Source organism: Lycium ferocissimum, chromosome 10 (assembly GCF_029784015.1).
Source record: "Lycium ferocissimum isolate CSIRO_LF1 chromosome 10, AGI_CSIRO_Lferr_CH_V1, whole genome shotgun sequence".
NCBI lineage: Eukaryota > Viridiplantae > Streptophyta > Magnoliopsida > Solanales > Solanaceae > Lycium > Lycium ferocissimum.
In genome coordinates, this window is record NC_081351.1 from 47,357,560 (window position 1) to 47,383,381 (window position 25,822).

General features: G+C 33.2%; 2 protein-coding genes across 2 annotated transcripts; both read right to left on the reverse strand.

The window, feature by feature from the left end:
* Positions 1 to 4,616: 4,616 nt before the first annotated feature.
* LOC132034114 (G-type lectin S-receptor-like serine/threonine-protein kinase At1g34300) lies at positions 4,617 to 7,469 on the reverse strand. The gene has a single exon (XM_059424365.1). The coding sequence runs from the start codon at positions 7,381 to 7,383 to the stop codon at positions 4,825 to 4,827; it is 2,559 nt and encodes an 852-aa protein (XP_059280348.1). The 5' UTR covers positions 7,384 to 7,469; the 3' UTR covers positions 4,617 to 4,824.
* A 2,971-nt stretch (positions 7,470 to 10,440) lies between these two features.
* LOC132035541 (GDSL esterase/lipase At4g16230-like) lies at positions 10,441 to 16,601 on the reverse strand. Its single transcript, XM_059425840.1, has 4 exons — positions 16,132 to 16,601; positions 13,293 to 13,526; positions 11,929 to 12,187; positions 10,441 to 10,736 (listed from the first exon to the last, which is right to left on the reverse strand). Exons 1-4 carry the CDS (start codon positions 16,537 to 16,539, stop codon positions 10,504 to 10,506), a joined length of 1,134 nt encoding a protein of 377 aa, XP_059281823.1. The 5' UTR covers positions 16,540 to 16,601; the 3' UTR covers positions 10,441 to 10,503.
* Between the last annotated feature and the right edge of the window lie 9,221 nt (positions 16,602 to 25,822).

Consider the following 25,822-nt stretch of genomic DNA (forward strand, 5'->3'; position numbering starts at 1 on the left):
CTAAAGCTTATGTGAAGAAAATTTTGCAACCAGTGGCGGATCCAGGATTTTCATTCAGGGTGTTCGAAAAAAAGAAAAATTTAAATATACTTAGCTGTAATTTTTTGCAGGGTGTTGAAAGTTAATATATGCACATAAACACGAAAAAATTTGTTACATGTATATGTTTTGTAATTTTTACAGGGTGTTCGGGTAGAAACATGTAACCCACCCAAGTAGAGCCGCCCCTGTTTGCAACTGTTAAAAGTAAACAGGATATATGTATATCCAAACATAACTACGTTATTTTTAGATAGCTTGTGTTAACTTGATATATAGTTAATGTAAAATTGATGGTGCAACACGAGACCATTTTTATGAATTATCCGTGTTGGATGAACCACTTTTTATATTTTTAATTTCATATCAAAACAAAGTAAAATAAAAGTAATAGTGTTAATTTTTACAGTGTTGGGCCCGTGCCCCTAGTATGGTAACAAATCTCTTTCAATATTATATTTATTATACGTTCATATATATGGTCCAATTAGAATTTTTGATCTATCGAGTGTAATATATCTATTTCTTGTTGAATATCTGAAAGCAGCACGTAAATCAAGCAAATTCTTGCTTTTATAGTAGTAAGTTCTTGTGATCAACAAGTCAACAATCCTTTTTCCCCAAAGCTAATGATGATGCATAGTTTTATTTCTCTTTGTGATTTATCCCATCTATTATCATTGGACATCAATTTTTATATCCTATGGATATTTGTGTAACTGAAATATCAATCTGCTTCTTGAGAATATCCAGTAGCGATGTACTCTCTCGGCTTTTACATTTTTTAGAGAGTGAAAATACATAACTTATTTTTTTCTTTATTAATACTTATGGATGAAAAAAAAAGGTATTTTCTTTATGGTTTGTTAATTTGCAATAAAAATTTTATTAGTTTTGTCAATATTTTAATACAACGTCATCACTCTTCTCACATTTTGTGTTATTTTCTTAAGAAACACCTTAATATATAGTTGTATCTTACTAGACAAAAATATTTGAAGTAAAAGTTATATGTATCATCAAGACTATTTGGAAAAAAAAACCAAAAAATCATAGGTAACAAAGTAGAATAAGTTAAGTCTGGAGGTTACCACAACAAAACAGAGAAAACAGAGGTCTTTAAACTAAATGGTATGAAATTTTCTATGACCATCATTAAAGAGTGCTGAAAATCTTACAGCTTCTTGAAAATATCCAAAACCTTCCACCTTTGGCATCTTTATCAGGAATGGATGAAAAAAAAAGGTTACAAAGTAATGCACAATGTCAACCAAGGTAAGGAATAAGTTAAGTTGACCCGAGAAACGATCTATAGAGCTTTTTCTATGACCATCCATCAGTTCAAAAGCTTCACCTTGGCAAGAATTCTTTTAACACAATGTCAAAAAGGGCCCTTAAAATTATGAAAATTGTATAAAAATACCCTCCGTTAATAGTTTGGTCCAGAAATGTCTCTGTTATTACTTAATTTTTTTTCCCGAAAATATAGACAAAGTAGCAGAAGAAGAAAACTATCATATCTATAAATAGAAATCATTTTTAGTGTCATATTAGCAATTAAAAAATGCTAATCAAACATCATTCATGATTCTATTACCTCTTTATAATTCTTTTAAATATCTTTCATAGACTAAACATTGGCGGAAAACATTTCAATCAAATATTTTACGAATTTGACCCGAAAAAAGAATAATGCACCATCTAAATTTTATTACCTTGGCTAAACCTTCTTTTTATTTGTCTAAAATAAATAGAGTTGCAATTAAGTTTTGTAAATTTGGATTCAAAAAAAGAAAGAAAAAAAGACTTAGTTGAAATAAATAATCACTGCATCTAATAAAACAAAAAGAAACACAATTGGATAAATATACAATGTATAATAAGAACTAACAAAGAGAAATACAGTGGGAACAAATAAATCACTATATTGATTATGTGGCAAATTAATAGTTGAAAAATACCCCTCTTGGAAGTTGATTTTTCGATTTTTCATCCCTTTCACGCGATTTAAGGAGAGTGTATTCACGCTCTTTGCCCCATCAACATTTAGGAGGGCAGATCCTATCATATTACCAAAGTTCAGAGGGATAACTAGGCCAACATAAAATATAGGTGTCTACTGAATAAAAATTGCCAAGTTCAGAAGGATCCCAATATATTCTGCCTTTATTTATGGGCTTTTTACACAGATGTACTGCCAACATAACAATTTTCACCGGTTGTAGCCCAAAAAAGAATTTCATTCATTGTAGCCCAACGTTAACCAGTTAGGTCAGCGTCATTCCTTCACTTTATTTCTCTATATTATTTGCTCCAAATTTAGGCATCAATACCGTTCCCAAACCCATAAAAAAGTCTCATCCTAAATATAACAATACACTTTTTGGGTTCTTTCTTCCGCGTGGGAGCTGAAAAAGCGATGAATGAAAATTTGCGAATAAACCAGCAGCATCAGTATACACTGTATAAGCATTGTACAACAATGTATAAAAGATGTTTATACATTCATATATACTACTATTATATAATACTTATATACAATGTATAACCATGTATCTATATTGTATAAATAGTGTATAACCATGTATATATGCTGTATAATTATTTATAACAGTATAGATATAACTATTATACACATTTATATTTAAAAAACACCGTCCAACCATACATACACCTCCATGTAACACCATAATCATCAGTCTCTCTCTCTCTCTCAGACACAACCAAAAAAAAGAAAAAGATACAAGAAGTCTGTTAGTTTGCTATTGAGCCATTGTGATTTCATATCTGGAAGCTCCTTTCTTTGAGATGGGGTTTACAAAGTATCCGTCCATCCTATCATTTTTTTATTTGAATTAAAAAAGACCTTGAATTTGGATTTGGTAACAGAACAAAGAGGACAAAAATTATGAATGAAAGAAAAAAGTAAGAGTGAGAAACACGGAAAGATAGAGAAAGAATACAGAGAGAAGCCAAGATAGAGACATTTGGAACAAAAATGGGGAAAGAAAGGGCCACGTGGAGGACCAATCTTTGGCTAAAAATGAGTCATTTCGTAATAAAATGATAAATTGGGTTAAAAATGGTAAAGTAAATGCGCGAAGCGTATTCGGACGTAATTATCTCTTTATATATTTGACATAAACTAAAGAAACGTGTAATTTTAGAACATTTTAGCCCAGTAAACGCAATAAGTCATGTAATATCAAAAAGTTTAAATACGTATTTCCTTTCCTTCTTTCACTTGGAAATACTTTTTTATTTGCTTATTATTTTTGTTTTCTAAACCTATCACAGATTTTATTTGATCAATTGAATTTTTCTTTAATTTTTTTTGTTTAAATGTTTTCGAAAATCTATTCCGTCTGACTCCAAAGAATGGATCAAGTCACGTCGGTATTTATACTACACAGATAATTTTCCATGACTAAATGATGAATTGAGGTGAGAAAGCAAAAGATTTAAAATTTTCAGGCACAAACATAAAATCAAAGGGTAAAAGTTTTTCTTAAAGGAAGAAAGAAAAGTTAAGGATATTTGAGGTAGGGGCACAACATCAGAGTTTGTACACAAAGTTAAGATGTGAATTAACCTGTGACAGTTTTTATTTTTTGGTAAAAGTAAATTATGAAAGGGGAATCTGAAGACAATTCCAAGTTCCCATTTCTGTGGGGTAAAGATCTCTGGCAAAGCTTCACATGATCTTTTCCTCATTCCTTTGGAGAAAAAGATAACCATTTTTTAAGAAAAACAAAAAAATGATAAAAGAATTTTGCAGAAAATGTGTGTTTTGCTTTTCCTTTTTTTTTTTTTTTAATTCTTTTTGCTATTTATATTTCCAGGAAGATTATTATTGCATTAATGTCAACAAGTAATAGCCGTCTATTTCCTTTTTTAAGTTCTCATTTAAGCCAAAGCCAGCACAAGAAATTATTGAAAATGAAAGCCAACCAAAATATGAGCTAGTTTAATGCTGGGACTGGGACCCCCTGCCTCTAAATATTAAGCTTATTGATACAGTAGTCAATTAGCGGTGGACAAAGTTGACATTGCAATTCTACAAGCCAATGAATTATAGCCATGTTTCTAGTTTACATCAACCACGTCTACACACACAACTAAGCAAACAAACCCCCCCGCCCCCCCCGGTCCGTTCCCTAACTCTTTGTAACTTCAGTACTATAGTCTTTTTCAGAATAAAAAACGTAGCCTAAAATTGCTGGTGAAAAGAAGCTACACAAAACTAATTTAGGCCATAAATTGTTGGTGCAAAGAAGCTAAAACAATCTAGTTTTCACATTCTTGGGCATGTTGCGGGATTACACCCTACCTCCCAGACCCCACTTGTGGGATTACGTCTGGGTGTGTTATTGTGTTACATTCTTGGGCAGGTTTTCACTCCCTCGTAAAGAGTCAAAGGAGGTCAATGTTGACATCAAAAGGTACCATTCCCATAGGCTATTTAGTATTGTGGGAGAGAATGTTTTCCTAGGTGATATATTTCTCATAAACGAACTATATATCTAGTTTTTTGTATAAAAAACATCGAACTAACATCACAGACATGGACAGAGTCGTTGAATCTGGGCGAATAATAGGATATGGAAAATAAGCGAGTGGTATTCAATATTAACGAGTCACAAGATATCAAAATATACGCAAATATATATGCTAAACCTATCTATTATACAATATGAATTGCAAGACACAAGCAAAACTACGATCTTCGAGATACTAAAAATTCCCATCAGTTCTTGTAGGGAATCTGAAGTGCATAGTTTAGACTCACTTAATTTCGGAGTGTAAAAGTGATGATGATTGCCTATCGACATTCTTTGCAGTTTGGAATGATGATGATGAAGAGGGAGCTGGAGCCGAGGTCACAAAGGTGGAAAGAGCGCTTGTGCTACTGGTGTTTAAGCTGGTTCCAGCAAAGGACCCTTCAATAGCATTAGGTGCTGGTGGCCGATCAATCTCAGTAACGCCTTCTAACATCTGAACCACCTTGCCCATTGTTGGCCTTTGAGATGGTTGCTCTTGGATGCACCAAAAGCTCACCTGAATTGCTCGTATAACTTGTTCCATATTCATCTCCTGATCGGAAAGCTTTTTGTCCAGAATGGCCTCCGTATTACCCTTTTCAAATTCTTCATATGCCCACAAAGAGCACTTTCTCCGGTTAGTCTCTTCCGAGACTTCAAAATTCCTTTTTCCACTCACTATCTCCAGTAATACCATACCATAACTGTATACGTCAGATTTGGAAGTTATAGGAAGATTGGCCAGCCACTCTGGAGCTAAGTATCCTCTAGTACCCCTCACGTGAGTCGTCAAGGTTCTATGCCTGTGGTCCTTTGGGTTAATGAGCTTCGCAAGACCAAAATCCGATACTTTAGAAGTGTAGTTCTCATCCAACAATATGTTCTCAGGCTTTATGTCGCAGTGAACTATACAATCTCGGCATTCCTCATGAAGGTATGTGATACCTCTTGCTGTCCCCAAAGCAATACTATATCGTTGCTCCCAGTTCAAAACCTGATCTTCTGCAAAGAGGAACTTATCAAGAGAACCATTTTTCATGAACTCGTAGACCAGTAGCCTGTGGCGCCCTTCAGAACAAAACCCGACTAATCTCACTAAATTCAAATGGTGTGTGCTACTTATAGTTGCAACCTCCATTCTGAATTGCTTCTCTCCTTGCTCAATTCCTTCCAGCTGTTTCACTGCAGCAACTGACCTATTAGCCAGAACTGCCCGATAAACTGCCCCAAATCCTCCTGCACCGAGTTTCTCCTTAAACCCCTTTGTCGCCCTCTGAAGCTCCTTGTATGTGAACTGCACAGGGGCACCAGAGGCATATTCAAGGAGTGCATATTGAGACGACAGTGATGCAAATTTAGAACTGTTCCTACAGCACCACCACCACAAACTACCCTCCACAAGGACCAAACCCAAGAGACTAGCCACAACCAAAAGTGCCACAACCCAGGCAGGAACCCTCCCTCCGTTCTTCTTCTCAACAGTTTCCGAAACTGCACTAGGATTAGGCATTGCAGGTCCACATATCTTAAGAAACGAAGTGCTAGGAAGGGTTGGCGCCTGATAGCCACTAACAAAATTAGGCTGTTTAATATAACACATCCCCGTACCATCTGCTAAAGAAGTCGAAGCGACACAAGCACCATTAACAAGACAGTTAAACCTACATGCAGAAATACCAGCAGAAAAAATCTGGTCGGATAATTCAGGAGGATAAGTCAAGAACTTAGTATTATCCAACTGCAACATCGTTGCATTAGAAGGACAATTACTAAGATCAACTTTCCTCTTACACCCTTTTCGACTATCATTCGGATCACTAAACTCGAAATTCTGTGAAGGACATCCACAATCTGGACTAGTTTCATTATAACTACAAACCCCCAAATTCCCACAATATCCAAAAACCTGACATTGATCAGTTAAAGCAGCCCATCTCACATTTTGAGTCCCACTACCTTGTGTGGAACTATAAATCCTAAGATTCCCATCAGTATCCAATTTCAAGAACCTTAAAATATTCCCTTCATCAGCATAATCACTACTATAAACAACATTTAAAGGACTAGAAAGGGTAGGATCATTAAGTGAAAGAATCCCAATAGGCAACATTGTTAAACTAGGTGAACTCCAATTCACATTTGCAGAAGAATTCAAACCAGAATTATAATACATTATAGAATTATTCCATAAAAGTGACAAGTTCCCATTATTCAAAAGCTTAAAAGAATAAACCCCAGATGTCAAAGTATGATTTTTAGTGAAATTTTGTGAAGGAACAATAGCATCAGTGGGGTTATCAAAACTAGACCAAATATTCGGAAAGGTACCATTTTTAAGCACAAGATTTCCATTATCATTAAGATTAGCTACAGAAACACCAAGATTTGCAGTTCTTGAACTCCAAACAACAGTTCTTGAAGTTCCATTTGTTAACTGAAGATCACCATTTCTGAGGAACCTAAGTTCACCTGAAGAATCAACTTCTCCACCAGCTTTCCATATAGGTATGTTGTTATAAGAAATAGCAGCAAAATATGAGCTTTGGTTTGTGGGGTCAAGTTGTAAGAAGGAAAGAGTGAAGGTGTTGTTTGGGGAAGACCATTTGGAGTTTGGGTTTGAAGCTAAAAGGGTTGAACCAGGAAGTATATCTGCAGCTTTTGTGGTGATAATAATAATGGTAAAAGTGATGATGAATAGTAGTAGGGGTTTCATTTTGAGGAGAAAATTAAATGGGTTGTGAAGAAAGGGGATTTTTGGAGTGTATTTATGAGTTTTTTTGTGGCATTGTTGTGAGTTAGGCATAGGGGGCGATGAGAAGACTAGACAAGAGAAGGTGAGAAGAAGAGGAGAAGACTTTGACTTTTGTGGGTTTTTACGTTTCTATTTGATGGACTTGAATCTTGATTTTGGTAAATTCATATTTGGCTGGAAGAATTGGTGTTTGGTTTAATGATAGAATCATTGAAATTAATAAGGAATTTTTATTCGGTTGACGTATAATAGGTATTCAAGTATATAGCTATATTTTAATTTTGTTATTTAGTATAATTATAATAGATATTTATATGTGTATATATCTTATTTTTATAACGTATATATGTATTTGATCGTATGTATTATTTGACTAATCTTTATACATATGTAATTGGCTGATTGTATTTTGGCAGAATAGAGTATTTGACTGTATGTGTTATTTGACTGATCTATGTATTTAGCTGATTGTATTTTGGAACTGTGTTTTGATTACACGCGAAATAGATAAAACATAAAATTGTAATTACAAAAATAGTAGTTATGTTTGGTTAGAAGCCTAAAAACTATAGCTTTTTATGTAAGTTTGTGTTATGATTTTTTATTTTTTTTTACAATAAAACATTGTTAAGCGGTCAATATAAACAAAGCAAAATATTATCCAAATACCCCTAATTTATTGAAATAAATTAAAAATAAAGAATTTTATATCTCTTCGAACCATTAACGTTGTAAGGCAAGTAGGCTCCAAAGTTTTTTAGCTCCTGATCTTTTCCTCCATCCTAATTTATATGATACTCTTTCCTTTTTAATTAGTAAGAAAAAAATGATATTTTTTCTATATTTAGTAACAATTCAACTTTAACTTTATCTTTTTACTCTTAATAAAATGATTTCTAGCTACACAAATTTCTATGCATTGTTTTAGACCACAATTTTTAAAAGCCTTTATTTATTTCTTAAACTTTATGTCAAGTCAAACACATTCATATAAACACAATTTTAAAAGTATTCATTTATTTCTTAAACTTCATGTCAAGTCAAACACATCATATAAAATGGGACGAAGGGAGTAAGGTTTATGAATTACGTACTCCCTCCGTCTCTATTTTAGTGTCTTACTTTCCTTTTTGATCTGTCACAAAAAGAGTGTATCTTTCTATATTTAGTAAGTTTTTCAGTTCTAACATTCCACATGGCAAATTTAAGACCACAAGATTTAAATGACTACACATATCTTCAATTTAGGACCGTAAGATTCAAAATTCTTCCTTTATTGTTTAAATTTCGTACCCAGTCAAACTAAAACACTTAAATTAGGACGGAGGGAATAATATTTTTTGAGAAAAATTAAGTATTTTAAAGTAAGAAAATATATTTTTTCTTTAAGAAAAGGAAAAAAGAAAACTTCAAAATACACTAACAATGAATCTTGAATAACATTACCTTAACCTCGAAAGTTCTTTAAAACATAATAGTCACTCTTAATTAGTGGTTTAGGTTTATATTGTGTTAAAAAAATAATACAAATAGAAGATAAAACTCTAATCGATATATGCAATCAGATAAAAAGACTTGATTCTTTTTTAAATGTCTATATTAATGATAAAAAAGAGTTTAAACAAAAATATATACGAAATTAAAAAATTAAGGCCTCGTATCAAGATTTGACTTTCTAATTTTATTGACTCGTCCTCGTGGATCATAATTGCACTTGACATTATTTCTAAGCATAAAATCGCTCAGTGAAAGTTGATATGAAATATGTGGACCTTTCAATTAAATTGTGTGACACTAATTTATTGGTCGGCAGTCTCAATTGAATAGAAGGAAGGTTGCGGTAAAATGACGATCAATACGAAAACAGTGTCGCTATCATGATGAATCCTTTGAGAACATAATAAATTGGTTGGCCCTAAATAAACTTTTATTAAAACCTACTTGATTAAGGGAGCTTTAATTTTGTAATCCAATTTAAATTTAATTTTAGTTATATGACATTTTCTATATGAGAAAAAAAAAAGCACTAATAATTATAAATAAAACATATGAAATCTTTATAGATATTTTGTAATTCAAAGTAAGTTCAAAAATTAAAACCCCATCAAAATGCCACCAAATGAGAAAGTCTAAGTCAAACGATCTTTCGAATAGGACTGGTCTGTTCAAATACAGACAAGTCAAATATAAATACAAGTTTGACGATTTTCTTCCAAGCTCAAAGTTCACTAATTGGTAAACCATTTGATATATTCTCGGCTAATTAGTATGACTCATTCAAGTAAAAAGAGCTAATTAGTATGACTCAGTCAAGTGATCTTCTATGCATGTATATGGGCTCTTTATATATTTCTACTTATTACTTCTTTTTCAATTTATAAATTTATATGATTGTGTTTGATTTAGTATAAAATTAGAAAAAAAAATTGTAATTTAATTTAAACATATCATCTCATTCGGGGTTTTACTTAGAATAAATTTAATCTCCCAAATAAAATTTTAGCTTTTGCAACACTATTAATGCAATTATATATCTTCCTCTTTCCCTTTCTTATTTTAATTGTGATTTCATCTAATTAGGACTTGGAAGGTTTTACTTATTTCATTTTCTTATTGTTTTTCTTTTCAAAAGAACACTTGCTTGACTAATACATGACTGCGATGCCCATGTGATCATGGAAAGGGATACAGGAACATTCCTGTTTGCACAAAATATATTAATATAAACCTCGTATCAATCTCAAAACAAGGAAATGATACAAATTAACTGATTATAATATAGAAGAAAACAGTCGTACAAAGATTTCTTGTATTTTATTTTATCAATCTCTTATAGAGATCTCCCGTGAAACGGGACATATAACTACAAGCATAATTACCATCAAAATCCCATAGCAGTTTCAGAATGAGGAAATTATACAAAATAACCAATTACAATATGAAAACAAGAAAATGATTTGTATGTTTTATCCTATCGATCTCTTAAGTCTTAACATAGAGATCTCTTGTGAAGTTAACCACCAAATTTCCAAAAGCTCTAGCTAAGCTAAAAAGAAAAATGGGTCCTACATATTGCAACCATCGTTCTAAAATACATTTCTACACCAATAATGTTATAGGTGTATGCTATCTAGTCTAAGAGAATAAGAACACGAATCCATATTAATCAATTTACTCTTCCATGAGTTTTTTAATATTTGTAGGGTGGACTTCACAATCAAGATCAGAAGCAAAGGCCTTGTTAGCAAGCACAATATTCACAGCTTCTGTGGGATGCAAGCCATCAAACCAGACAAATTTGGCCCTATTTGAACAAGAATGCCCTCCATTTTTGCATAAAGTTTCATTCCCACCTTCCTCTATGGTTGTAACTTCACAGCAAGGATTTTTGGTATTATCAAAACCTGTATGTAAATGGAAATTAAAGACTTGTCACCATTGAAAAAAAAAAAAAATCACCACTTTCTCTTTTGAAGCGAGCGAGGTTTTTTTTTTCTTTTTTTCCACTCGGTATCCGATACCTGCATAGGAGCCCGACCAATTCGGATTTGTGCCGTAGAGCCCATTCGGGGGAAGGATCCTCCTATCAAGAATTTCTTCATACCCAGGGCTAGCTCGAACTCAAAACCTCTAGTTAAGGGAGGAGTAGCCCCATCCGCTGCACCAGATGGTGCGAGCGAGGGGTTATTGCTTCGTGGGAAGTTATGCGCTTTAGTAAAATGTGCAACTTTAAATAATAACGTTCAAAGTGATCCAGAAAAAAAGAGGAAAAAAAAAAAAGCAGTAGCTCTTTTGAGTCTCAACTTTGAGGATGTGGATTAATATATATTGACATTATTGCACATTGGATGCTAAAATTAGTAATTTTAATTACTATTATTATAGTATAAAAGTCATATACGTTTGACATGTTTTAACAAATCTTTTGTTTTTAGTCCAAAAAAAAACATGCAATTTTGTTTCCATACCTAAAAACTATTTTTTTTTTCTTTTACATTACGAAATAATGGATTGAGTCTTCCTTCTCTACCTTTTTCTTCGAAAACTTGAGGTTATCACAACTAAAATGATACTCTCTCTAGTCCCTATTTTTAGCCTTTTAAATTTGTTCCATGATAAGTGTGATTTTGAGAAATCAAGATAGCATTACTTCTTTCTTTTTTTCGAAATTTATCATTGATCTAGATCTCTATAAAATTACCTAAAAAGATTTCCCATGCGTGAGGAGAGATAAAGGGTAATTAATTTAGTCAAATAAAATAACCTCTTATAATTGATGTTACTAATTGATTTTCTTAATGGGTGTGTCAAAATCTTAAAAACACTTCAAATGAACCGGAGGGAGTGTTTATTGTGCAACAACAACAATTTACGCAGTATAGTCTCTGAAGTGGGGTTTGAGAAGGGTGAGTTATACGCAGACCTTATCCCTTCCCTTGAGGGGCAGAGTGGTTGTTTCTGATAAACCCTCGGCTCAAGAACATATAACACAACTGTGCATGCAAAGAAAATATAGGATGACTAACTTACTGATAGTAGATTAATTCATCTGTTTATCATGAATTAGAAAAATATAAAGAAAAAAGATTATCATACCATATTGAGAAGGAGTTAGTATGACATCCCTAATGATCTTGTAGACATTGACATAGACAAACTTAGAACCAGGCATCTTTTGCATTAGCTCATCAAGAAAGTTCCTTAAGATAGTGTTGTAGAGATGTAAAGGTACATTTACTGGTTCAAAGCAGCCAGTGCGCATGGGAATGGGAACTCTAGCCAGAACCATTGGGCTGCACCCATTAGGATATACTGACATTACCACAAATTTCCTTGCTCCCAAGTCGTACAACCTCTGCAAAATTAATTAGTACTGGGATTTAAGATATATACGCCAATAGTGTGTAGTTCACTTATATTGTTGCTGATATTATTGTTTTGATTTAGTTTACTAATTGTGCTATTTTATCAGTGAGCGAGTTTTTTTTTTTTTTTTTTTTTTACAACACGATTTTCAACTCAGTAAAAAGAAATAACTATTATTTATGCTAATTCATATCTGATGTGAAGTACGTTAGTCGAGAGGCAAATATCTGCTCCACTTGGATAACAGTGAGAACATTTTTTGTGCCAAAAAACAAACGGATAGCATTACGTCTAATGCTCTATTTTGTATAGTATATGGAGCATTTTGACTATTTTCCCTTAATATTATGACTTTTTCAAATGTTTTTAGAATATCCTTAACTATAAAAAAAAATGTATATAACTTGATATATATAAGATATTCAAATTATGTTTTTAATATTGTAGTAAATGGAAGTCCAAATTCATAATGAAATTGAATAGGTTGGTCCTTAATTGTATGTTAGTCCCCTCTGATCTTCTTGAAACAAAGGGAGTACTAGAATTACATTCTCTCTTTTTCTCTTCTCAAACTATACTAATACCTAAGGAAAACATATACTAGGAGTATAATTTTCTGGGGAAAAAAAAATGATTCGATTAAAATAAACAAGCAGACAAGCATCAAAGACAAAGTTGTAAAAAAATGGAAGAAAAAAGTTACTCTCTCGATCTCAAAACTATACTAATACCTAAGGAAAACATACACTAGGAGTATAATTTTCTGGAAAAAAAAAAATGATTCGATTAAAATAAACAAGCAGACGAGCATCAAAGACAAAGTTTTTTGTTTTACACGCTCCTTAATAAATATTAATTAGGAGGAATATTTGATTAACTTTACCCATTTTGTGTCTAATTTATAATCTTTCTTCATTAAATGTTTACTCTATTTATGTGTCTTCTCCATTAATAACAAAATCCTACTAAGAGCGAAATGAGGGGAAATAATTAATTGTGCCTTGAACTTCTAAAACGACAAATAATTTGAGACAACTATTTTTAGTAACCACGACAGATAATTTGAGACGGAAGGAGTAATTAGAAGCACATACCTGGAACTGTTGAGAGAGTCCAGTAATCAACTTAGAAATGAAGGCTGTAAGAGTAGCATTGTTGTGTGGAAAATTCAAGAAGTAGTTTAATGAAAAGTCATTTCCTCCAGTTCCCACTACGAACAGGTAATTTCCCAGTGCTTCTTTGCTGTTGCATCCAAGCTGCTTTTCCAACTCAGGCACTGTCACATTCTCTAAGTTTCTGATTTGTTCATTCATGCTCATCACTTCCCCCTAATAATTTAATAGTTGAATAAAACATCAATTGTCTTAAGTGAAATTAACTTCATCATAGTCAGAAGCGCGTTTGGAACACACTTTATTACATAGGGAGGAGGGGGGGTGGTGAGAATTAGTATCACACTTATTGTGTGGAAGACACCTATTGATATTACTAGATTATAAGTTTTGATGGTCGATAAGAGTCTTCTATTTAGATGTCTATGAATTCTTTTTCGTAATTTATTTCTAATCCAGATAAGGAAACAAAGTTTGTAAATAAAACTAGGAGAATCAGGAGAGACCTGCCTATCAATCATGCAAACGCAATTTAATTTAGTAGTTGGAGACATTTGATCCACAATTATATATTTACATTATTGTGATCGTTGATGGGTAAAGAAAAACTATACGGGCAACGTTCAAGGGAAAACACTAGCTAGACAAGGGAAAAAACCCATAACATCATGTGGTTTCTAACTGCGTGGTTGAACATTAATCAAAACAGGGAAATATATATGAGAAGAATTTAAAAAAAGGAAAGAAAGGAAGAAATTGTAACATTCTGCAAAATCACAAGCCCATATCGTAGATCGATAAGGCACTTGCCTGATACGGGTTATCTCTTACGTGGTTTGCGGGCTATTGCACAGGAACGGAGATTACCTGTGCGCACCCAAAGGATGGTGGCGACGGGTTCCCTTGTCATTAAAAAAAAAATCTAGATGATAAAAGACAAGTTGTTCCTTTGTTGAGCCCAATTAGTTTGAATTCGCCAATTAGACCCATTAAAGAAGAAATGCTTTTTACCAAGAATTTTTTCTTTTGTTGGATGCATTGAGACCTTTGATTAAGATTAAAGGAATTTCATTCATCCTATTAGTGGTCGTATATCTTCTCTCTCTTTCATGAGCAGAGGCGGAGCCAGGATTTGAAGCTTGTGGGTTCGGGATTCTAATTCTTTAAAGTTACTGGGTTCTTAATTAATAATTTGTACATATTTGACAAAAAGTTTAATACAAATATATGGTTCGGACAAAAGCTACTGGGTTCGGCCGAACCCACACGCGAAGGGCTGGCTCCGCCCCTGTTCATGAGGATCAAGTTGATTATTATTTAGCTAGTCTAGTGAGAACTAAAATTTCATTGAAGTGACACCTGCGAAAATTTGTTCAAGGATCTATGATCAAATATTCGTAATTAAGGATTATCTTTCACCTAGAGAGAAATAGGTAATATAAACTAGGTGATATTTTTTTTTTTTTTTTTTTTGGGGGTGGGGGGGGGGGGGGGGGGGGCAGTAGGTAGTTAGGACATTATGACTATGGCATGATCTCAAACCATCACCTAAAAATTGCCTTTTGATGTCTCCAACTGGTGAAATGGCCAACTTTTTAGGGAAAATATGAGTGATTTTGAGTAGTTAGCATTTTTCATAAGTTTAAAGAAAGTTAGATTTTCCCGAGAAGTACTTTTGAAATATTTGTCAAGCATAAAGTACTGTTTTAATATGGGAAAAGGACATATATGGCCGGTCATAAATAATCCCACCCTCTAGATCAATTTTTCCCAAACCCAAAATGTAGCAATTAAACTAATCCCATCCATTAGCCAAAACTTAAATAAGACAATTTTCAAATAAAAACCCAAACATAAAAATGTTTGAGGCGATTTTTATATATAATATGTGTCATTTGTGTACAAAATATGTATCATTACCTATACGTAATGTATAGAAAGCGTATAAAATATGAATCACTAAGGTATGTATCATTTTTGTATATAATATGTATCATTTGTGTATATAATGTGTATAAAGACACGGTGCAATATTTATAAAGAATAGATAATTGTATCATTTTTATATATAATATGTATCATTTTTTTATAGATAGTATATATATAATTCCAGCATGTGTATATAAATTGTATCAGTCTTGTATAAAAAGTGTACCATACGTATAAAAAACGTATTATAGAAACCGTATCATTGTGGTATATAATATGTATCACTATTGTATATGTTAAAAATAAATATCATATCATTATTGTATAATATGCGTATAATAAATATATAATTAACGTATAATTTATGTATAATAAATGTCTGATTAATTCCAAAGATATGTATATAAAATGTATAATTCTTGTACATAAAGTGTATATATAATTCCAACATATGTATATATGTTGTAGCAACCCTTTACTGGCGACGTTTTTGTGGCGACTTAGTCTTTTTTTTTTTTAAGCGCCTAGGCGTTGAGCCGGTCAACCTTGGCATTATTTTGGGCCGACCGGCCATTTTTTGGCATTAATTTGAGCCGACCAGACACGTAGTGGGATTAAGCCCAAACAGTGGTTAAATGTGGGATTAGTTTGGCTGAGTGGCCACACAGTGTCCATTTCCCTTTTAATATTGACAAAAATATTTTCAAAATTGATTAGCCAAACATAAATTGATATTCTTCAAATATTTTTCTGAAAAGCACTTCTGATATAAAGCACTTCAAATATCAAAATAAGCAGATATTGGATGTTTGACCAAACATGCTTATAAGAATGTTCTCTTAAAAAAAAATAAAGCAAAAATAAAGAGAAATTAAAGTTGCATGGTACTCACAGAAACAGCACCAGTTTCATCCAGAATGCCAGAACCACCAGAAGCAAAACTGACACCATGTAAAATCATGTTCCCTTTAGTTGTAGGATCTTTGAATGTAGGAATTGTTGGAAGCTTTAGATGATCACCAAGAAGATCAATCACATTTTTCCCATTGGTAAATCTTCCTGTTGGTCCTTTTACATAATCTACTCCATATGGCAAGTAATTTGCCTTTGCCTTACATTTTTCAAGAAAGTTGTTATTCCCATTATCAACCAATGAGCTACCAAATACAAACATTCCTCTGATTTTTGTGGTTTCATTTGTTACTGCAAATTTGCATTCACAGTTGCATAGAGCAAAATATGAGAATATGAAGCTTAAGATGAGAAGAATATTTGGAGTTTTTGCCTTTTGAGACATCATGCTTTAACTTGTTTCTTTTTTGTTTGTTTTGTTTTTCCTTCTTTCCTGTTGTGTTTGTGTTCCTTTTTATAGAGAAGTCAAAAAAATTGAGTACCGCTACTTTAAATGGATAAGAATAAAATACTACAATGACAAGTTAAAATTGAACAGTAACTAACTTTGGAATTGTTGCCTCCTGTTTTTTCAATTCTCAATTAATTTTTTTTTCCTTTTACACTCTCTCTACCTAGCTAACTATAGTAAATTGGTAAGAGGCAAAATGGAAGCTATTGACTTAAGCAATGCGTTTCGGTCCAAAACGATTGCTCGATAATATTTATGTATAATACAACAAAGTAAGTAGGAAGTCAAAATACAAGTACTTTGCATTAATTGAGAATCTATGAAATTGTTTAAGAGAGCTAGAATGTAACTGAAACATTTTAGAGATTTTGTTGGAATTAAATGTCCTATTGTATAATGTTGGCGAGTAATTAATATTCAATATATTTATACCACAACATTTTAGATTACTCTTAACATGTTAAAAATTTAAGAAGGGATTATAATCTAATTACTATAATATACATTTAGTGCCGTTTATTTTTAAAAAGTACTTATTTTATCAATAAGTACTTATTTTAAAAAAAGTGAGGTGTTTGGCGAGGCTTTAGAGAAAAATAAGTCTTTTTGGGAGTAGCGAATTTTGTTAGCTAAAAAAAATAGTTTTGCCAAAAGCACTTTTTTGAAAAGACTTTTGAAAAAATATCATAGAAAGCTTTTAAAAAGTTTGGCTACACTAATTGTCATTATTGTCCAAAAGTACTTTCAAATTAATTGGCCAAACACAAGCGCTTTTAGCCAAAAATACTTTTTTGAAAAGTTTTTTAAAAAATCTTTTTAAAATAATTTTTAAAAACACTAAAATTTATAAAACCTCCTTTTTTTTTTCTTTTTTTTTTTTTTTTAAAGTACGTGACTCTTTTGGAAGCACTTACGATCGGGGAAAATGTAACTTTGTGGTTAGTATCAATAATATATTTTCTCTTAAGAACACACACACACAAAAAAAAAAAAAGGCATGACGGGTGAGTTGTTTCATGAAATTTTAGTATACAAGTTTGATTTTGAAATTATCCGAAGATTTGAATATACCAATTGATAAAATTTTCCTTCCATCATATAAACATGAATAAAGAAAGGACTTTTCTTCTTGTGTTCACGGTATAGGGTAGGAAAATTAATGCTATTGCATAGTTTGAATAAAAAGTAAGAACAATATATCCCCTCGGTAGGGAACACAAGGATGATGGAATTTGAATAGCTTCTGCTAGCAGGCATGAGCTAAATAGATAGAACTAATAGACTTATTTCTTTTTTTGATAAACAAAGCCATCTAATCTTATTTTATTAAATCATGGATTTATTTATGCTCTATACGTCAGTCAACTTCTCCAGAGAATTTACCTGTTCTCAAAAATCAAAAGAGAGCGTAAAATAAAAAATAGTAAGCCTATAAAGTGAACCAGGAATTATTATTTCAAAATGAAAGGGGATTATTAAAGTTTGTGATCTGTTAGCTTTTGCTCAACTACATGCGGCAAAATTAAGTATTGCACAAAACATGAAGACCTTTTTTTTAAACCAAATTGCGCATTTTATTCATCTTCCAAGAGGAACATTACAAAAGCATCGAGGAAATTCTACATGGTTATCAACTTTCCTACTCTAATATGAAAGATAAGAGAGCCCGGAACTTTTTTAACCCAAAAAATAATGTTTGGAATCAAATTAACCCTTTAAAAAAAAAAATTAAACTAGGCTTCACGCACAATGCTGTGTGTGAAAGGGCTAAAGTGTACATTTACACTTTGGTCCTTTCACACACAGAATCTGTGCATGAATCCTCTTTTCCCCGACCCCAATCTTTGTTCTTTGGAAATCAAACTCAAAATTAAGCTTTTTTCCGTACTTTGACCGAAGATTAATCACGTTTCAAATACTGGAATATAAATATTTTATATAGAACTTAATTTTTTTTTTTAGCGTAAAATAATGTCGGCTCATTACATCAAGTATACATATATGTTTGGATCGTCGTTTTAGGGGTTGTAAAGTGCCTTGAAGTAAGTTTGGAAACTTGTTATCTTTTAAGTTTTTTTTCGTACTTTGACCGAAGATTAGTCACGTTTCAAAACATCGGAATATAAATATTTTATATAACTTAATATTTTTTTTTAGCGTACAATAATATCGGCTCATTACATCAAGTATATATATACATTTGGATCGTCGTTTTAGGGGTTGTAAAGTACTCCGAAGTAAGTTTGGGATGCATAGCGTGTAGTCAAATCAAGCATGGGGTGTAAATACACTTGTATTGCGCATAGAAATGTTGCGCAATATGAATTAATGTTTAATAAAACAGTCAAATAATGCAGCATTGTATTGTCAAATCGGTTCTTTATGTGTCATAAAAAAACTGAAATTGACATGCATGGATGTATTGTCAAATCAAGCATGGGTGTCATAAAAAAGCTGAAATTGGCATGCATGATGTGTTGTCAAATCGGTCCTTTATGTGTGATAAAAAAAGTTGTAATTTTCAACTATGATGTGTTGTTAAATCATGTTATATTGCGCATTGAAATGTTGCGCAATATGAATTAAATTCAAATAAAATGGTCAATAAATGCAATATTATATATAAAATGATTGACAAACAACTAGTATTCACTTTAAAATGAGTTATCATGACATTCTACACCCAATTTGGTAATCTTGATTCTATTACATGTTTTACCCTTACCCAACATATTTGAAGCAACGGATAGGACACGGGAACTAGGACGATGATAATTTTCATTACTCAAATAACCCTAACAAAAGATTCAACAGAATATAATAAAACAACGAGAGAGAGTGAATTGGCGTGTTAGAGAGGTCAAGCACCGGAACAAAAGTTAGCTTCAATAGGGCTTAAACGCCCAAAAAACGTGCTATGTCAATGCCTCGTAGAACTCCATAAGAGTTTAATTTTGCTGTTAATCATTTTCGCGAAGAGAACAATCAGATGCAAATACGCTCGGATGCAAATACGTTACCATAGGGTAGAATATGGTGTACAATCTAACACAAGATTTAGATCCAAGTGGGATTCGGACTGTGAAATGTCTGATGAAGATTAATATTTTTCTTATAATAAGGTAAGTAGGTAGGGTCATAAAGACTCCCCCCCCCCCCTTCTCGAGGGTACTTGGGGGTTTGTAACTATATAAGTAGCCCTTTTTGCAACTATATAAGTAGCCCTTTCTTTTGTTATTAGACTGTAACGTATTCAATGTCGAGTAATAGAAACATAGCTTGGTTTTTACTCCTTCCAAAAGAACCAAATGGCAGTGATGATGAGAGTTCAAATCATAGCAGTTTTTCGAGTGATAACAGTGATTTAAAACTAGACGAATTGAATCCTCACCTTCTTATAGAGCGTAATGATGATTTCTGCAGTGTGAAATATTCAGATCCGCGAGAATATTATCGGGTTACGCCAAAAATGGTCACATCGGCTTGCCGAATCGAACTCTTGTTCGTGACTTGAAAATCTCAACGCTCCAATCCCAACAAAGTACTTAATAACCGTGCTCGTAGGTCCGTAAACTCGCGAGTTTGCCGTACAAAGGATTAGAAAATAAAATGATTTACGTGGCAAGACGTTGTAGATTTTACATGCTAAAGTTGGCCGAAGAAGAAGCATCATCAACTGGTAGAGAACTAACATCTCCTGAAAAAAGATGTGTGTTAAGAGACCGCCAAAATCGTTCTGAGGACGATATTGAAAACTTCTATTATGATGACGATTAGTGGTCTATTTAGACTTACCGTCTTAGATTATGGGTTATTTAAGTTTCGACAAGGTCGTTAATTTGTATTTTTATTTTATGATGAAGTCATCAATTTGAATTAGTTTGGCATGTTTTTAATTTTATTGTTAAAGTCTATTATTAATTTATAGAAGCACCTTAGAGTTAATAGTACATAAAAAGTTTAACAATTGACAATTTAACAAAGAAACACAAATAAATTAGTATATAAAGGGTGCGGATTACATAATAGGGGAAAAGGTACAACTAGTAAAAAAACATAATCTATAGAAATATTAAACTTAATAAACAAAATACATATAAATAATAAACAACAACAGGATAGCACAAATAATCTTTCTCAATTTAAGTTTTTCTTTCAAAATTATTTTCTCGTGTTGAGCGTCTCTAAGGTTGTCCTTAAGCAAAATTCATTTTTTTTTATGGAACCAAAGGAGCAAGACCTCCAAAAGTTCAATTTTTTCTTCAGCTTTCACAAGCTTAAATTGTGAATCCAACTTAGCGGTATCTCTAAAGATACGTGAAGTCGCGGTATCTCTATCAAAAAGTGAATTTTTAAACTTCGCCGCCACCGTTTTATCCACGTGAATGCTATCTTCCCACCGAAAGTGTTTGCAACCGCCCATATCCTATAAACATTACAAGAAAATTAGTTTTTTAAAGTAAAATATGTGAATAACGTGAAAAAAAAAAACACTAAAAAATGTACAAAACACTTACTTCGGGCACTTACAACGCCAAAAACGGCGACCCGGGCTATCTTGGGTCTTTGATGTTTTTAGTTTACAGTAATAACTGCATTCACAAATATCGGGTTGTATAGCAAACTTTGAAGCTTCGAAACTTTGAGACATGTTTTTGGGAGTGCAAAAGTGTATTGAAAGGGTGAAAATGGAAGAAATGAAAGAGAAGAGTATGCTAGAAATGGGAGGCTTCTAGTGGGTTTTTGTTACGCCTTTCACGCAGTGTCAATGTACATTTTGGCCCTTTCACGCACATATTCTGTGCATGAAGCCTAGTTTGGTTTTTTTTTTTTAAAGGATTAGTTTGGTTAAAAATGTTATTTTTTGGGTTTAGTTTGGTTCCAAATGTTATTTTTTGGGTTAAAAAAGTTTCGGATTCAAGATAAGACATTTCTTTCTTTAGCACAAAGAGAGATTAAATAAATGCGCTTGGTAGTAACACACGTGCAATTGAAGCATTGTCTAAGAACTACCATCCTATACAAGAGATGGGATACCCTATTAGTTTTATCCCTCAAAGGTGGCTCAAAAGTGATCTGAGTCTTCTTTTTATTAGGTATGCGTCTATATAGCTGGTCAGCTCCACTTATCTACGTTCAAAAGTCCCGTTACTTGACTTGGCATTACTGCAAAAACAGTAAGTACCCGTTTGGCCATGAGAATTTTTCACTTTTTTCACAATATTTTTTTCACTTTATTTGGAAATCAGTGTCTGACCATGAAAATTTCAAATGAAATTTGGAAAACACTTAAAACCCTGTTTTCACTTTTTTTACTTTCAGTACATTCAAACAACGAAATATTCTTTGCAAAAACAATAACCAAACACAACTCCATCTTCAACTCCAACTTCAAGACTTCAAATAAAGTGAAAAATATTTGGTTTTCATGGCCAAACGCCTACTAAAGCTTTTGGGAATATAAGTGTGACTTGAAGTGGCAAGTCTGTTAGCCACTTGATTGGCTTTTCGAAAGCAGTGTTTCAGGGTAAAGTGTAGTTTTCCTCAGTTCTTCCACCTCTTCCATGTAGGGGTGCCAAAAAAATATGAAAAATTGACCGAATCGACAAAATCTAACCGTACCGAACAGATTTATAGTGTTTTTTTAATAAAATCGTGGATTTTTATTTAAGCTTATAATCGTCCCGAACAATTAGGGTGATCTTTTTAATTTATACAAAAAAAAAAAAACCAAAAAATTCCCGAACCGAACCGAATAGCCTTACATGTATGAAATATATTTTATATATTACAAATATGTTAAATTGAATATATAAAATATATTTTATGAGTTTTGTTTCAAATATAAAAAATAATTTTGGCCACTAAATTTTGGGCCTTCAGTTGATTGGATTTAGTTTCAAAAGGATATCTCACATACATAGTCATACGGTCATAGACTTAGATAATTTAAGTAGGCATTTTTTGTTATAGTTAGCACTAACAGAAGTTTTGTTGCTTGATGTACATGTATCAAATTCAAGTTGTGGTTTCCGTGGCCTATAAGCTAATGTTTGTTTTGGCTCAATTCAACATTGTTGTCTTTGGCAAGTTATTTTTCTCCCTGGTCAATCAGTGAGGATTCACATCGTTGTTGTCTTGCTACATGATATAACACATTTCAGTTTAATTACTTTGTGTAGTTTTTTTAATAGCTTTACATTAAATATTTCATAAGAAACAAATAGAAGTTTTATTTGATGGTGTACTACAAATAGGTTTGTGGAGGTCTATGTCATTACATTTTAACGATGGTGATTCTTAGGTGACACTTTAAAACTAAAATAACCGAAAATTAACCGAACCGTATCGATACCAAAAAACCAAGATGATGGGACGGTCTCAAAAAGTTTAATTTTGGTTATACAAAATAAAATAACCAAATAATTGGGATGGTATAATTTTTTTAAAATAACCGACCGAACCGTCCCATTGACACCCCTACTTCCATGAGTCTCCAGGGTGTAAGATTTATGCCATTAAACAAACAACTTGGAGCTTGGAATCACTTTCAGTTATGGCCGAACATAAAAGCCCACTAGCCGAGATGAACTCGTTAGTGATGGAGCCAATTCTCACGAACAGAGAACAAGAGGATGTACTTGCCCCCTTCCCCAGAGCTACGATGGGATGGATACAGTGAAATCAATCCTTATTCTGCATTTCCTCTGACCGGTCTGAAACATATACTTAAACCCTTTAGCCAAACACCGTCTCTTACCAGTGAGAAGGGCCACTGCCTCAGCCCAACTGCTGGTCCCAGCACCCATGATTAAAGCAGGAAATTACACCATATGACCTTGAAAATAGGTGCTCTTGAACTTTTGATCCCCCACTTGCCCCATTGGCAAACTGTCAAGGCCAAAAATTAATTGTTAAACTTGAAGTTTTACCCACGAGGCAGGCGAGGTCAAAAGTTCAAACCAGCCACCTTCAAGGTAATTCTTGTAAATCACCTTTTTTCAAGTATGCATAGATGAGGTGTCCTTGGTTATCTCTGATCACTCCACTACCTCCATAGACTCCGTCTTTGTAGCTGCCATCTGAATTAATCTTAACAAAGTTCACTGGTGGCTTGATTCATTTAACAGTGGTAGTCTTCTTTAACTGAATAGTACTGCCTAGCAGCTGTGTAATACTATCCCAGTTTGGACTCAATTTAATTTCTACAAAATTGGTTGCTTACCAATTGAGAGATAGTAAATGAAATGAGAGCCACAGACCACACTGGTTCTCTCATTTCCATATTTGGTTCCACATCTGGCTCTCCAAATTTTCCAAGATGTTACAAAGGGTAGACCTTTAGAAATTTTTCCAAGATGTTACAAAGGGTAGAACTTTAGAAATAAGGCCAACTTAATCTCAGTAATATTAGCATTTGCTCAACTATACAAGTATACAACATCCAATTATTGTGAGTTACTATCAATGAAGAACAGTAACTCTACCCACCAATAACAGATACCCTATGGTCTTCTAGTGCACATAAGATGATGGAATCACATAGAGTTTAATGTAAGAAAGTACTACATCTCTCAGTATGGATCATGAGTGCATTAATACTGCAAACAAATTGTTCTATGCTTCCCGTATTGCTACAGTTTTAGGACATTTCATCAGTTTCAGCTTATTTTTTGAACGCTTGAACATGTCAACGACCTAGATTAGAAGCTTAAGATGTGTATTTACTCGGAAAGCAAGATCACCTTTTTGATAACCGAGAAATCCCCAAAGACTAGCTCACACGGTTTGAAATTTGATGATTAATGAGCTAGCCCCTCACCCTTCTCCACTTAAACGCCAGGCTTTTATTCATGGCAGGTACGCTTAACCCACACATCATGTGCTATGCTCTTACCACGGAACTAAACCCTCCAGGGGCGAAAGAAAGATCGGTTTTCCAATTCAATTTTAATAGTTCAGTCAATGATCAATAAAGCTATCAGGCATGGAGAAATCTTACAAAATGAAATAAAACTAAGCACAACCCAAATTGCAACTTATGTCCACGTACTATAATTTGTATCAGTATATTACAGATACTTATAAACAATGGTGGATGGAATTGAAATTAGCAAACTACATCACGCACTGCAGTTGATGCCAGTAAACACTGAATGTCATCATTCAATTTATCATTGCTGACCTTTTATTCAGACATGCGTTTGTTGATCTGTTATTCAGAAGAACTACTACCTGTTATGGCATGACGCCAAGAGAAGAGAATTCTGAAGTGTGGTTATGAGATGTTGGTCTACCTTGACAGTCACGCTGAATTCTCAATCATACATGCTGGCTTTGGATCAAGTCTCGCTTAAAAATAACTCCAGTGCTGCTACCAACATGGATTGTGGTGTGATGGCTTGGGATCCCTACTCCTTAACCAGAGTAGTATTATCACTTGCACAATTACAACAACAACATACCCAGTGAAATCCCACAATGTGGGGTCACAATTACATGTGGCAAAAATGAGGAATGTATATAGAAAGAGTAGTTCACTATTTGTGATTCACAGAGCAATAACACACCAACCTTTGACATATAGCTATCCAACTTATCTTCAAGCATCTTCATGCTAAAGCTTAACTGAAAGTTGAACCTGCAAGTTAAATCAATCACATCTCTGCTGCCTAGCTGAGAAGGGAGTGAAACTAGACTCTTCTTTCTTTTTGTTTGAGAAAAGACTCTGCTTTTCTATCAAGTTCACATTACATTAGGAGAATTCCATTATTGATTACAATCACCCGTGTCCAAGCATAGTTATCGACCTCCTTAGCTTGCAAAGCTAGTTTAGAATAGTTTCCTTTCTCATTTTATTTAGGTAACAAGGCCAAGATCTTTTTCCTTGACTGCAGGTTACTCAAAGAGCCAGCTAACTTCCCTGCCTCCATCTCCCCTTTTCCATTCATAACCCAAGATCCATTTCTAAGTCAATAGATTTCGGCAAGGAAATTAGCACTTGACACTTACCAACAGGGAAATAGAAATATCCACTATGGTTGTATGGAAGAAATTTGAGGCAAGGAGGGCCTACTGACCAGACTATCAAATAAACTCCAAAAGCCATGAAAAGTACTTTTTGATGCAGGGTATCCACATTGTCCCCCGCTAACTCCACGTTATACAAAAGAAACTTTTTTATATACCTGATTTATATTGTTCTGTTCACAAGACCCAA